A 15,015-nucleotide genomic window follows, 5' to 3' on the forward strand; every position below is an offset into this window, starting at 1 on the left:
ATCATTTTTCCTGATTTCTTAGGAACTCTGAATTCAAATATCCACTTTCTGCTTCCATCTCCTATGGTTATCTAATAGGCCTTTCAAACTTAACATAGCCAGAAAAGAATTCTTTACTATGTCTAATAAACTTAGTTCTTCCCTATTCTTCTCCATTTTAGTTAGTAATACCAGAATCACCAGCCTCTTAGTCTGGAAGCCTAGGAATCTTCTTTGACTACTCTCTCATTCTTATTGCCATGAATTTAATGTACTAAATTCTGTTATTTCTATTCTAAAACATATCTTTTTACCTCCAACACTATCACTCCATTCATCACATATCTGAACCACTTGTTCCTGTGTAAATAAAGTGGCAATATACAACAAAAATAAATTTTAGTGAGTACTTACTAAATGACAGGCATAGTAGTTAATAAAAATAATAAAAGTCTGTGTCTTCAAACAACTCACTATTCAGTGAAAAGGCATACAAGTATATTAGAATGTATTAAATTAGAGGTATATTAAAAGATGGCATAGAAATATTAATTGTGGATCTACCACTTTCCATGAAAGTTGAAGAAACTAAGTTTGAAACTTTTTAACATAAAAGGTTTATTTTAGCCTTATGTTAAACTGTTATTTAAAAAATCACAGGCACATTTAAAAAATATTTTATGATCAGATGTTGGGACCTTATAACAACCTAAACACTAAGTCTGGTTCAAAACATTAAAAGTATGTTTTCTGAATAGCACTTTGAAGGATGAGAGTGGAGGGTAGGGATGCAAGGAAGGGAATGGGGACACAAATGCTAGAAGTAAAAACAAGCGGGAACAAAAAGGAGAAATGATGGAGAAGAGCCAAAGAAGTGAAATACAATCTGAGAGGTATCCACTAGATTTGGAGATTAAAAGGTTATTTATTACTTTTAGGGGGAAAAAATCTCAATAAACTGACATGGTAGAAATCACACTATATAGATTGAAAGATAATTTTATTTTAATTTTTTTAACGTTTTATTTATTTCTGAGAGAGAGACAGCATGAGCAGTGGAGGGTCAGAGAGACAGGGAGATACAGAATCTGAAACAGGCTCCAGGCTCTGAGCTAGCTGTCAGCACAGAGCCCGACACGGGGCTCAAACCCACAAACCATGAGATCATGACCTGAGCCAAAGTCAGATGCTCAACCGACTGAGCCACCCAGGTGCCCCGAAAAATAATTTTAAAGATGGTGAAATATAGATATCCATCAGAAGCTTGGCTCAAAGAAGTAAGTGTAAGGTGCAATAGCCAGAGGGGGAAAACAGCACTGAAGAAGTAATCAGAATATGTACTCAGAACTGGTAGCTTAGAAGGAAGATAACTGTCTATCACTACACTAACCAAAGAAATTACATCCTTAGAAAGGAAGAAAACAAAACAGATTTATTCAAATAAACTGTTTAAACAATAGAATGATTATAAAAAAGTTTCATTTATAGAATAAAAATAGAAGAAACTTACACTTTATCCCCAATTTCCTCTGCCATTCGAAGAATTTCAAAGAGAAGTACCATTTTTCCAGAATGTTCTAAAACCTCAGCATCAGCATCTGTAACAAAATCTTTGTACCAGTCTGGAGCTGGACTGCTTGGATTAGAATAAAAAGTAGCTTTACCTAAATAAAATAAATGAAACATAAATAAGTAGGCAAATAAGGAAAGAAAACTGGAAGATCCTGAGAGAAGGATTAAGAAAGAGACTAAGAGAAACAGAGAAGAGAGAGAGGGAGGGAGGGGAGGGAAGAGGAGAAGGGAAGGGGATGAGAGAAATGAGGGAGAGGGAAGGCACCTCTTGCAAAAAAGAGAAAAAAAGACCACCCGGGAAAGAGAGAGTTATACTGTGAAAAAAAGACACGAGGTGGGGGAGTGGAGTAGAGGGGACAAACCCACCCTAGGAGAGGAAGAGAGAGACAGGGAGTCAGACACACATATATGGATGCAAAGGAAGGAAAACACTGAGGGGGGAAGGCACACTGAGTGAGAGAGTAAGCAAGAGAAAGACCCTGAAAAAGTATAACTATGAGCAACAGTGCCTGGGAGCAGGGGACTCAGAAAAACAGAGACCCTAAGAGGCAAAGCCCCCAAGGCACTGAGAGAGTTTAACTCCCAACACATATTCCAAAAGACAGAGACTAGGAGAGAAAAAGACCTAGAGAACCAAAGACAGACAGAGAGAGGTGAGGAGGAGAGGAGGGAGGTAAGAGAAACAGGCTGACTCAGAGATCAAGAGAGAAAAGATCTTAGGGGCAGGAAACATTTCTCTTTCCTACCAGAATTCTGGAAAACAAATAAGGATTGATCCCGGAAAGATCATATCATTTTATATCATTTTGTTCTTATTTTCCCAGCAAACTTTGACTATAAAAGATTTAAGTAAGAAAAAAATAATACAAAATAATCTATTAATATCTAAACATAAACATTTCAATTCAAAACAAGAAATATAAAGGTTNTAATTAAATCTGCTTCTGATGGAGTTGACGCCTAATATGTGACCATACCTAATCGTGTTCTCTTCTTTCCCTCCCTTCTTTCTGAGAGGTTTCTAAAATCCTAAATTCGAACAGTCTCTAGATTTAGAGGGTATTAAGCTACGTGAGTGAAATAAGGCAGACTGATAAAGGAAAACACTGTATGATTCCAACCATAAGTGGAATCTTAAAAAATGAATAAACAAACAAAAAGCAGAATCAGATCTATAAATAGAAAACAAACAGGGTTGTCAGAGGGGAGGGGGAAGGGCAGACAGGCAAAATGGGTGAAGGGGAGAGGGAGATCCAGGCCTCCATTTATGTAATGAGTAAGTCATGGGAATCTAAAAACAAAACAAAACAAATGAATGAACGAACAAAAAGCAGTATCAGACCTATAAATACAGAAAACAAACTAAGTCATGGGAATAAAAGGCACTGCATAAGGAATACAGTTAATGATATTATAATAGCAATGAAACAGGACAGATGGTAGCCGCATTTGTGGAGAATATAGCATAATACATAAACCTGTCAAATCACTGAGTTGTACACCTGAAACTAATGAAATATTGTGTCAACTATATTTTTTTAAAAAAGTAAAATAATATATATGTCAAAATAAAATCCTCAATTCTGTATTTACTATTTTTGTGTATGTTTTTTTAATTTTCACTACACATGTATCCCTAAACTGTATATTAATCTTTGTTTTTAAACTATATGTAATCAGTACATACTAGATGTATCTTTCTATGACTTACTTTTTCAGTAAATGTGCTTTTCATTTTTCACTCAAAGTGAGTCTTACTTAATCACTCTAACTATGTAGAATCCCACTGCCCAAATATACCATAATTTTTAGCTCTCCTCATATACATTATGGTATCCCCTCATTAGTTCCTCTCATGGACATATAGATTATTTCTAATTTTTGGCTACTGTCAAATGAACACTCAATGTTTTTATATTTTTTTAGAATATTTATCTCACAAGTTTTAAATTTTATGGCATAAACTTATACTTGTGATTTTAAAAATGATCACTAAACAGAATTATAGTCATTATCAAATACTTCTATTATCTGAGGCCTTTCAGAATCTAATTATGCTGTTCATTTTGTGTGTTAACTTTTGCCAGGCTTGCTGCTAACTTACTTTGTTGCTAACTTTTCCTGAAGTTAATAGTTTCCTCGGGTATTCTACAATTTTTATTGTCATTTCACTTTCATTGTATCAGTAATATGTGAGAATCAATTTATCAGTAATATGTAGAGATCATACATCTTCATACTTATTCGGCATCTGCTTCTGCCAGGTGCTCCGGGGGATCAACAGCCCAGAATTACTTTTGAGGCATTTCAGCTTGAGATTTTTAGACTAAGTAATATACATTGTAATCATAATCTACATAAGGGAAAGCCCATGATTATGAATCCAAAGAAACTATTTTTCTCAACCCAGAGCCCAGGGTGAAACAGATAAGCTTCTTTGTCATCTACTTGGATTGATGGGCACATTTTTTTCTTCTATCCTATTCTTCAATGGACTATATATACCCTTTAGAGATTCAGCTTTAATCTGGGTTCAAAGAACTCACCACCTCATAGAGGGCTCAAGGCCTTGTATCCTATTACTGAGTAGTTGAAAGCCAAAGCTACTAGTCTCCAGACTAGCATATCCCTAGGGCTTCCACAGCATACCTTGAATTGTTTAAATTATCAGTTCCTTTTTTGTGTCTGGGTCCTGGTGATTTCCATTATTTAAAGAGAGCTCATTAAGTATTGATATTCAAACCACAATGAACTGCCTAAACATGTCACATATTTCTAAGAATCCATACCTTTCCTTGAAGGTCTTGTTATTTTCTTCCCTTCTTTGCAAGGCAATCTTCTATTTATGCTTCACTATTCAAGAGTCAACTTAAAATTTCATCTTAGAAAAGCCTCCTCTGCAAGGCTGGCCCTGGGCACTTGAATGGTAAACAGCTCTCTGTACTAACATAAAACTTTCCCTGATGAGAATGGCTCACTGTGCCTAGACTGGCTTATTCTCAACATGTATTTTCTTTCTGAGAGACTGAAATTTGGTATGAACCAGGCAGAGAGTGTTTAAAACATATATAAAAAAACTTAGGCACTTGCTATCTACTGAGCTTCTTGGGTAGATGACATTTCACATGTTATCATAACTTATTTCTGGAGAAATGGGTACATCCTGGGTGACTCCACTGGGAGAAGACTCTTGGAAGGTTATGTCTGGTTTCCTCTAGACTCTGCTCCATGTGCCTTTTTCCTTTGCTGATTTTGCTTTGTACCCTTTGGTTATAATAAATAATAGACATGAATATGACTATATGCTGAGTTCTGTGAATCACTGAACCTGAGGGTGGTCTTGGGGGCCACTGACAAATAGCTTATCAAGGCAAATGTTAACTAAACTCCATTCTACAATTAGTCAACTGGTCAACTAACAAATGCTTTTAGGGAATTCTGCAGTTCCACAGATCACACATAACTTCAGCAACAGTTACCCACTAAAGGTAATTTATCTAAGGTGAAAAAGGCAATTTATCTAAGGTGAAAATGTTAGCAATAAAAAAATGCCAGCAGAAAGTTAGTAAAAATGTGGCAGGTAGGTAACTCTTGGATAGATGAGAATTTCTGAGCAAATACAAAAGATTCCATTCTAATTTTGATCCTATTGGATATAATCACAATACTTTATAGTAATGTCTAAAAAAAAAAAAACTGGTCTAGAAATATAAGTTAGTGAATATCGTAAGTAATTAAAACTTACAAACAGGTATTTCATGTTGAATATTCTTATTTAATCATCCACATGGATTAACTTTACTTCTGTTATAACCTTGTCTTTATATACATGACAAGAAACAGTAAGTTAATTAATCAAAGCCACTCCTTAATATCCACTATGGATATCACAAAACACAAGGTAAAGGCACAAAAGAAATACCAATAAATAAATAGCAATAACTCTATCACTAATTTCTTGAAGCACATTTTTCTAAATATATATGTAACTACCATATTTGCAGCAAGATACACAGATTTATAAAAAGCATATCTTTAAAGTATTATGTATCTATATAGTAATAGTAATAAAANTGCTTGGCACCATAGAAAGCACTCAAATAAATATTTGTCGAATGAATAAATGTGGTATATTAGTGCTAATTTGATGGTCCAATATCACGTACAAAGATTCCGTCACAGAAATTTATATCCATATAATAAATAACAAATATTTTAAAGTGTAAATGCTCAATACAGCTTACTCTAAAAATAGCGAAATAATAATGAATTGAATACTTTGAAGTAGTTTACATAATAATTTCCTCATTAAAAAAAAATACTGTCCTAATAAAATACTAAAAAACAGAAATAGGGATACTGTAAGGTTAACTTAAAAGACTTATTCAAGAAACTGCTTCTGAAAACATTCAGAAAGCTACTGTAAAAAGAAACAGCAACTCTTTGAAAGCAAAAATTAAATATTCAGTGAAAATCATAGCTCAATTATAACCATCTATTTATTTTACATTTCAAGTTCTAAATACAACATTTTGACCCTTTAATTCTTCCTATTTAGGTTTTCTTACATTTCCTATAAGAAAATAATTATATAGATTTTAAAACTTTTTAAGTTGATTTATTTATTTTGAGAAAGAGAGAAGGCGAGCAAGCACGAGTAGGATAGGCAGAGAGAGAGGAGAGGGAATTCCAAGCAGGCTCCGTGCTGTCAGCATAGAGCCCGACAAGGGGCTTGAACTCACAAACCCTGAGATCATGACCTGAACTGAGATCAAGAGTAGGAGGCTTATCAACTGAGCCACCCAGGTGCCCTGAAAGTAATTTTTTTAAACCTACACAGTACCTATTATATATGTCTATATACTATGATCTACTCAGCCTTATTTGGAGTAATCTAGATCTAAATTACAAAAATAGGGTTTTTTTTTTTTAAGATAAAGAGAAAAAGCATGAGTGGGGGAGGGGCAGGGAAAGAGGGAGGGAGAGAATCCCAAGCAGGCTCTGCACTGTCAGCACAGAGTCTGATGTGGGACTTGAACTCATGATCCGTGAGATCATGACCTGAGCCTAAACCAAGAGTCAGATGCTTAACCGAGGTACCCAGGTGCCCCAAAATAGACTTTCATCATCAATTTGTTCTGGAAAATATTTCTAATAAACTATACATGTACACAGCTGAAGAAAATATAAGATACATCTACAGATGAAATGACTTCCATTTGACTGCACACACCTAAAATGAAAACATTAGACAAGCAGTCAAAATTTGTCATATGGAACTCACAGCCTTCCCTATCTGCTTTTAAGGTCACGACATACAGCCAGCCACCTACTCTCTGCCCCAATTCCTTTCAACCATTTTTATATGATGATATATATGGAAAACAATACTACTTACATAGCAGCCGGGAGAAAATGGAAGAGGTTGCTCATTTCTAGAGGTGACCCAGCTACCTCAGGTACCCCCTTCTAAGTGATGAAGGGGTCAATACTTCAGCATACTTTTATTTAACCCCTTTATAGCACAGGATGAGCATACTAGTTAGTCTATCCTCCCTTTTCTCCTACCATAGTTACAAAAAAAATTTCAATGAGAATATTTTAAGTAAATCATTCTTAGGAACAGAAAAATTTTAAGCTATTTATTTACAATTAAGAGATGACTGAGGATAAATTTAAATGAAAAAGAGCATCTTAATAAATTCAATTGCAACTATTCCTTTACTATTCTTAGAAAAATATTCTTTAAATCTAATTGGAAGATGAACACTGAAAATAAACTGCCTCCATGGGACAACAGCAGAGAAGAATAAGGAGGAAAATTTAGTAATTTAATTTTACTATTCTCCTGATTTGTAGGAGAAGTATGCAAGGGTCTGGTTAGGCTAAATCTATTCCAAAGAGGTACCGAAGACTTATATGTTTTATATATTTTTTTCTTAGGCTTTTACTTTATTAATTCCAGTTAGTTAACATACAGTATAATATCCATTTCAGGTGTACAATATAGTGATTCACCATTTTAATACAACACCCATGCTCATAACAAGTGCCCTCCTTAATCCCCATCACCTATTTAATCCATTCCCCCACTCACCTCCCGATGGTAACCATCATTCTCAGAATGACTTATTTCGCTTAGCATAGTACACTCTAGTTATACCCATGTCATTTCAAATGGCAAGATTTCATACTTTCTTGTGGTTGAGTGATATCCCATGTGTATATATATATATATACACACACACACACAAACACACACTATCTCTTATCCATTTATCTGCTAATGGACACTTGGGCTACTTCCATAATTTGGCTATTTTACATAATGCTTCTATACACGTAGGGGTGTTATGTACCCCAGTGAACTACTTATTTTGTATTTGTTGGGTAAATACGGAGTAGTGCAACTATTGGATCTTAGAGTAGTTCCACTTTTAACATTCTGAGGAATCTCCACACTGTTTTCCAGAATGACTGCATCAGTTTGCCTTCTCAACCAACAGTGCACAAGGATTCCTTTTTCTCCACATCCTCACCAGCACCTGTTGTTTCATATGCTGCTGATTTTAGCCATTCTGACAGTTATGAGGTGATATCTCATTGCAGTTATGATTTGCATCTCCTTGGTGGTGATAATGAGCATCTTTTCAGGTGTCCATTGATCATCTGTATATGTTCTTTGGAAAAATGCCTGTTCATGTCTGCTGCCCATTTTTTAATTGGATTATTTAAAATCAAGTCAGATGCTGAACCAACTGAGCCACCCAGGTGTCCCATTAACTGTTTTATATATTTGCGTGTCTCAATTTGGGGGCATAAATATTTATAATTGTTAGATCTTCTTGTTGGATAGACCCCTGTATTACGGTACAATGCCTTTTTCATCTCATTACAGTTTTGGGTTAAAACCTAGTTTGTTTGCTTACATTCATGGCTACTCTGGCTTTCTTTTGACGTCCACTTGCAAGATAAATGTTTCTCCATCCTCACTTTCAATCTACAGGTGTCTTTAGGTCTAAAATAAGTCTCCTGTAAGCAGCATGTAGATGGGTCTTGGTTTTTTTTCCATTCTGACACTTTAGGTCTTTTGAATGGAGCACTTAGTCCATTTACATTCTAATTATTGACAAATATGAATTTAGTATCATTTTATTATTTGTTGTCAATGTTTCTGAAGATTTTCTGTGTTCCTTTCTATTCTTCATCGATTTTGGTCTTTCTTTCCCAAAGTGTCCCCTTCACATTTCTTGCAGGGCTAGTTTAGTGGTCATGAACACCTTTAATTTTTGTTTGTCTGGGAAACTCTTCATTTCTCTCCTATTCTCAATGACAGTCTTACTGGATACAGTATTCTTGGCTACAGATTTCTCTAAGTCAACACTTTGAATATATCATGCCCTTCTCTTTTGGGTTGCCAAGTTTTTGTTGAGAAATTTCCTGCTAGCCTTATGGATTTCTCCTTGTAAGTTAAAGACTTCTTTTGTCTTGCTGTTTTTAAGATTTTTTTATCACTATATTTTGAAAATTTAATATATCTTGGTGTTGGCTTCCTTTTCTTGATTTTGAAGGGAGTTCTCTGTCCCTCCTGGATCTGGATTTCTGTTTCCTTCCCCAGATTAGGGAAGCTTTTAGCTTTTATTTCTTCAAATACATTTTCTGCCCCCTATTCTCTTGAAGAGTTAAGTGTTTATTAAGGAATCACCAAATTAGTTCAGCTGCAGCCCAAAACCTAGCCACGCTTGTTTGAACTCAGGGTCATTTACCTAGGTGGCACCTATCTGTCTTCTCTTCAAAGTCAAATGCTTTGCTACATGACTCTCAAATGACAAATATTTAGAGCTATTTACACTGTTCTGTCTTTAGATATTTGCTATTTCAAATATTCAGATATTTAGTCCCAGCTTTGGAGTTCCTAGACACCCAGTCAGGCAACACTAGGATATATGGAGCCTTAACAGTAACCCTTCAAATCTAGATATAGGTCAAAACAACTTCAGCCAAAAGAAAATTCAAAGATTTTCAGTAGTGGGGCACTTGTGTAACTCAGGTGGTTAAGCATCTGACTACGGCTCAGGTCATGATCTCGCAGCTTATGAATTTGAGCCCCCNCCCCTCCCCCCCAAAAATAAATAAACACTAAATAAATAAACTTCAAAGATGTTCAGATGTGTGTACACTCATCCACAAGAGTAAAAGAGAAAGTGAAAGCAAAAGAGGTGATAAGCTGTACATGATACAGGGAAAACTTAAAGTATACAAAATTATAGATTATGACGAATTATAAAGGAAAAAGCCTAAACCATGAACACTAGTTTCACTGTATAAAGTTAATTACAATTGTACTTGATTATATGCAATGTTTCTAGTTATTTATATGTAGGTAAGTGAAAATACCATGATGGTTCTGAAATTACATGTGTCTAGGTCTGAGTCTGACTTGTACAAATTATTTATAAAAATAAAGATTATCAACAGCATTGCAAGTCTACTCAAGAATTAACTTAGCTAATGCATGGAGTGAAAACAATACAGAATTTAGTTTATATACATGTATATAAACACTAGTTTTTCTTTCTTTCCTCTTATATAGCACAATGGCTTGCTTATAATTAAACATTCACCAGATACTTGTTATTATGTTACCTGATTATTTTAGATGCTTACCAGTTGAGGAAAGATATTCCTTTGAGCAAAACAGTAAGGATAAATTAATAACTGAAAAAAAACCATGGCCATATTTTCTCTATCAATGTTCCATGATAAAGGCAATATTCATTACACTCACTTTCTTCCAGCTTTAATGAAACTGAGGGATTGCTTCCTGTTTCATCCACATTTCCTTCACCACCTCCTCGCGATCTTGAATTCCAGACTTTAATCACTTCAACATCATTGTCACTGCCACTTCCACTTGAGCTACTATCTTTTTTCCCCTTTTTGCCCTTTGTTTTCTTCTTTCTAAAAAAGGAATAAATTTAAACTGTTAGGATAGCATAGCAAAGACACAAATACCAATTATGAGAGGACAATCAGCAATTAGGGATTTTAAATGAGTCAACACAGGACACAAAAGTATTCAATTTACTTTGTATAATCATCCGAGCTTANGAGCTTAAACTCATGGAAGTTTCTTCTGAATCTGAAGCTATAAATTCATCCATACTGTCTTCATCAAAGTATCCCTAGAGGAAAAAAAATGATGAATGTTTTAATAGTTTATTTCAACTTGTACTGGAAATTATGATATTTATTTTATCTAAGCATAAGTTAATTGTCTAGGGATAAGAACGAACTGAGAAACTATCATAGATTAGAAAAATAAAAGAGACATGATAGATATGATTACTAAATGCAATATGAGGTCTTGGACTGAATCATGGAAAAGAAAAAGGACATAAATACAAAACTGATAAAATCCATTTAAAATCTGTTGTTTAGTTAATAGTATAGACTCAATGTTAATTTCTTAATTTGATCATTTTAACATGGTTATGCAAGATGTTAAGAATAACATTTAATACTCCTTCCATAATCATAACGCATTCTACATAAAATTAACTAGAAATAAAATAAGTTGAAATACTGTACCACAAAGAAAATGAAAATTCAAATATACAGTAAGTTTATATAGATCAACATTTTTCTTAAAGTTATTATGCTTCCAACAGACACCTTTAAGGTTACCTAATTTACCTTATTTTCTTTGGAAATGTAGTCCAACTGCAAACACCAAGGATGAGTCCAGATTCTACTTAAAATCTGAAAATCCTGGAAAAGTTTTGCACCTGCCTTTCCTCTTCCACCTTCACTGTTATTACCTACACCTGATCAATAAAGAAAGTAGTTAATGTTAAGACCTAAGAATTCTCTATGTTAGGACAGGTAGTTAAGGATGGGTTAAAGAGGTGATGGGGATTAAGAAGGGTACTTGTCATGATGAGCACAGGGTGACATATGGTAGTATTAAATCATTACATGTACATTACATTGTACATGTACCCTGAATCATTACATTGTACATTGGAATTTAAATAAAAACTTAAAAAGAACTCGTTTTAGATAAAGCCTCTCTGTATCCAATCTTTTACCAATTCTTTCCAAATATTCTTACAGAAAAATGTACTCCTAAAAATTATGTTTTTCATATTGAAAACATTAGATTTCTTCTGCCCAGAGTAATTTCAACAATATCACATTTTTTCTATGAAAGTGAAATGAAAGTGAAATGAATGCACATTTCATTAATATAACAAAATTAACAAGGGAGTAAGACGCAAAACCAAGCTGATTAAAAGGGGAAAAAGGCATTTAAACAATGACATATTTTTCTGTCCACAGTTTTAAAAGATGCAAATTCGCCAATAATTAGTAAATTTTGCCTCCATTCATGGCAAGAGAAAATTTAATCATATGAAACATTAACTCTGGTACTGATTACTTTGCCTTATAAGAGGTATTTCCACTATGTATGATAGAAATCACTCTATGAAAATGAGGTTATCTAATTTCTTGATATACAACTTACATAGCATTCCCTTATAATTTTATTTCCATAACGTCAGTAAGTGATAGATACTCTTTCACACCCAATTTTAGTGTGTCTCCTCTATTTGTTACTTTGTAAGTACAGCTAAAAAGATATCAATTATGTTGATCTTTTCAAAGAACTAAATTTTGGTTTCAGTGATTATATATGTTTTTCCTCCTTTATGTTTATTTCTGCTCTTCTCTGCACTCTTTCAATCTTTCTATTTGCTTTGGGTTTAGTTTGCTCTTTGGCTCCGTAAAGTAAAAGTTCGATGATAAATTTGAAATCTTTTTTAAAAATTATAGGCATTTACAGTTATAATTTCCCTCTTTAAGCCTGCTTTACCTGCATCCCATATTCAAGTACCTTGTTTTTGTGTTCATCCATGTCTAAATATTTTTTAATTTCCCTTGTGATTTTTCCTTTGATCTATTGGCTATTTGAAACTGTTATTTATATACATTTGTTAATGTTCTAACTTTCCTTCTGTTAATGTTTTGTAATCTCATTCCCATGTGGTTAAAAATATTTTGTGATTTTATCCTTTTATATTAATTGAAACTATTTTATAGTCTAAAATATGGTCTATCTTGGAATGTTCCATGTGTACTTGAGAGGAATGTGTACTGTGCTGCAGCTGGATGGAGTGTTTTACAGATATCTGTTAAAGTCTAGTTAGTTTACAGTGTTTTCCAAATCTTGTATTTCCTTGTTGATCTTCTACCTAGCTGTTCTATCACTGAATGCCTTACGAGTTTTTAAATTAATGTAAAGGAAAGAGGAATTTTTTTTTAAAAAGGGTAATCTAAACTGTACTGTTTTATTCTCCAAGAAAGACTTAAAAGACAATTTTTGTTTTGTGGGGGAAAAACTATTCTTGCACATATCATAAATATCATCTATTATAGAGAACTTTTATTAAGACTTTTAGGCCTAACTAGCTAAAAGACAGAAAAAGGGAGGAATTGTTCATTACTTTTTTTAATGATGATTTTTGAGAGGGAGAGCATGCACACAAGCAGGGGAGGGGCAGAGACAGAGAGAGACACAGAATTTGAAGCAGGCTCCAGGCTCTGAGCTGTCAGCACAGAGCCCAACATGGAGCTCAAACTCATGAACTGCAAGATCATGACCTGAGCTTAAGTCAGATCCTTAAACAACTGAAACACCCAAGTGCCCCAAAAAGGAAGAATTTTTAAAGGGAGAAATCTTCTACCTAAAAAGGGAAAAAAGTTTCTTCTACCTACACTACTGATTTATATTAGAGTTGATATTCTCTTTGTGGGGAATGGGAACCACATAAAAAAGATATGCTATGTATCTATGCATCTGCTATGTACTGATCAATCTATGAGTCTATGTTTCTATCTATGATTCATCTCTCTGAGTATCCAACCATCTATGTACAGAATGATCTCCCTGAGAAGCAGACTCTGAGATGGGGATTAGCATGTAGGAAGTTTGTTAGGGAAGAGTTCTCAGGATTTACACCTATAGGTGATGTGGTAACTAAGAACAGAGCAGCAGCTGATGCTGGGTTAGGAGGCAGTCATAACAAAAGCATCAATTTACTCCCCAGGGAGCTCTGAAGCTAAGCTGGTACTACAGAGCTTACTCAATGGGGGCGAGAGAGCCAGGTTTCTCAAGTGCCAATATCAACTAATTATAGGATGTAGGCTACCCTTAAGGAGGAGGCGTGGCCTTGGGCAAGGTAAAATACTTTGGGTAAGGGCAATTCTAGGAGAGGTTTAAGGTCTTCAGCTGTGACTTGGTCACATTCTTGGTGTGTAGTGGAACAGGCCCTTCAGTGCTGAAAGAGGGAGACACACAGTATGCGTATACCTGTTTTTAAAGTGTATACATATACTTCTTTCATTTGCATATGAAATTGCTTCAGTTAAATTTTGTTTACTTTTAAAATAGGATATAAATATAGAAGTTTAAATATAAAAAAAGATGCTAATAAGCTAGCCAAATAAACATCCACAAAAATATGCTGTCTACTCAAAAAAGTACTGACAATTATTATTGAATCATTTTATCTTTAAAAAATTTTTTTCTGACTTCCAAATGACTTTATTTGGAAAACTTACCAAAATACATTAGGTGAATACATAATAAATGAAGCAAGACAATCTGTTACTGAACCTCATTTACATCTATGGTTTTTACACGAGATGTTATCATGGGGTCTGTGGTAAACTAATAATGACCTCCCAAATGTATCTACATTCAAATCCTAGGTACCAGCCCTGCTGACTGTATTTATTTTATTTTTTTTGTGGTGTATTTTATTTTAGGGGTTTTTGGTCAAGTTTTTATTTAAATTCCAATTAGTTAACATACAATGTAATATCAAAAACAGGTGTAGAATTTAGTGATTCAACACTTACTTCCAACAGTGGGTACTCATCATAACCAGTGCCATTCTTTTTTTTTCCATTTAGCAACAGCTGGCATTTATTTATTTATTTATTTGTTTAGAAATACGTATTCATGATTTTATTTTTTTTACAAATAGTTTATTGTCAAGTTGGTTTCCATATAACATCCAGTGCTCATCCCCACAAGTGCCCTCCTCCATGCCTATCTTCCCCCCACACACACCCATCAGTCCTCAGTTTGTTCAGCCCTGCTGACTTTAGCCCTATGATACTAATCTTGGACCTCCAACCTCCAGAACCATGGGAGAATAAACTTGTGTTGTTCTAAGCCAGCAACTTGGTGGTAGTTTTCTACAGCAGCAAGGAAACCAATATAGCATCCTAGTGAAATGTTTATCAAACCGGGTGCACGTCAGAATCACCTGGGCAATTTGTTGTACAGATCCTTAAATTCTATTCCTACAAATTCTGATTTTCTAATCTGTGATAAGGCAAAGAAATCTAAACTTTCTAAGAAGATTCTTAGATGCTTGTGCTGCAAACTAGGGT

General features: G+C 34.4%; 1 protein-coding gene across 1 annotated transcript in view; it reads right to left on the bottom strand.

Annotated features, from left to right (window-relative positions):
• Positions 1 to 15,015, bottom strand: part of ATRX (ATRX chromatin remodeler) — a 261,336-nt gene that overhangs the window by 76,440 nt on the left and 169,881 nt on the right. Inside the window, 5 exon segments of the mRNA XM_077768050.1 lie at positions 1,490 to 1,643; positions 10,340 to 10,512; positions 10,640 to 10,659; positions 10,662 to 10,736; positions 11,248 to 11,378. Of these exon segments, the coding sequence (XP_077624176.1) occupies positions 1,490 to 1,643; positions 10,340 to 10,512; positions 10,640 to 10,659; positions 10,662 to 10,736; positions 11,248 to 11,378 (553 nt within the window).

The sequence above is a fragment of the Crocuta crocuta genome, unplaced genomic scaffold (genome assembly GCF_008692635.1).
Source record: "Crocuta crocuta isolate KB4526 unplaced genomic scaffold, BGI_CrCroc_1.0 scaffold864, whole genome shotgun sequence".
NCBI lineage: Eukaryota > Metazoa > Chordata > Mammalia > Carnivora > Hyaenidae > Crocuta > Crocuta crocuta.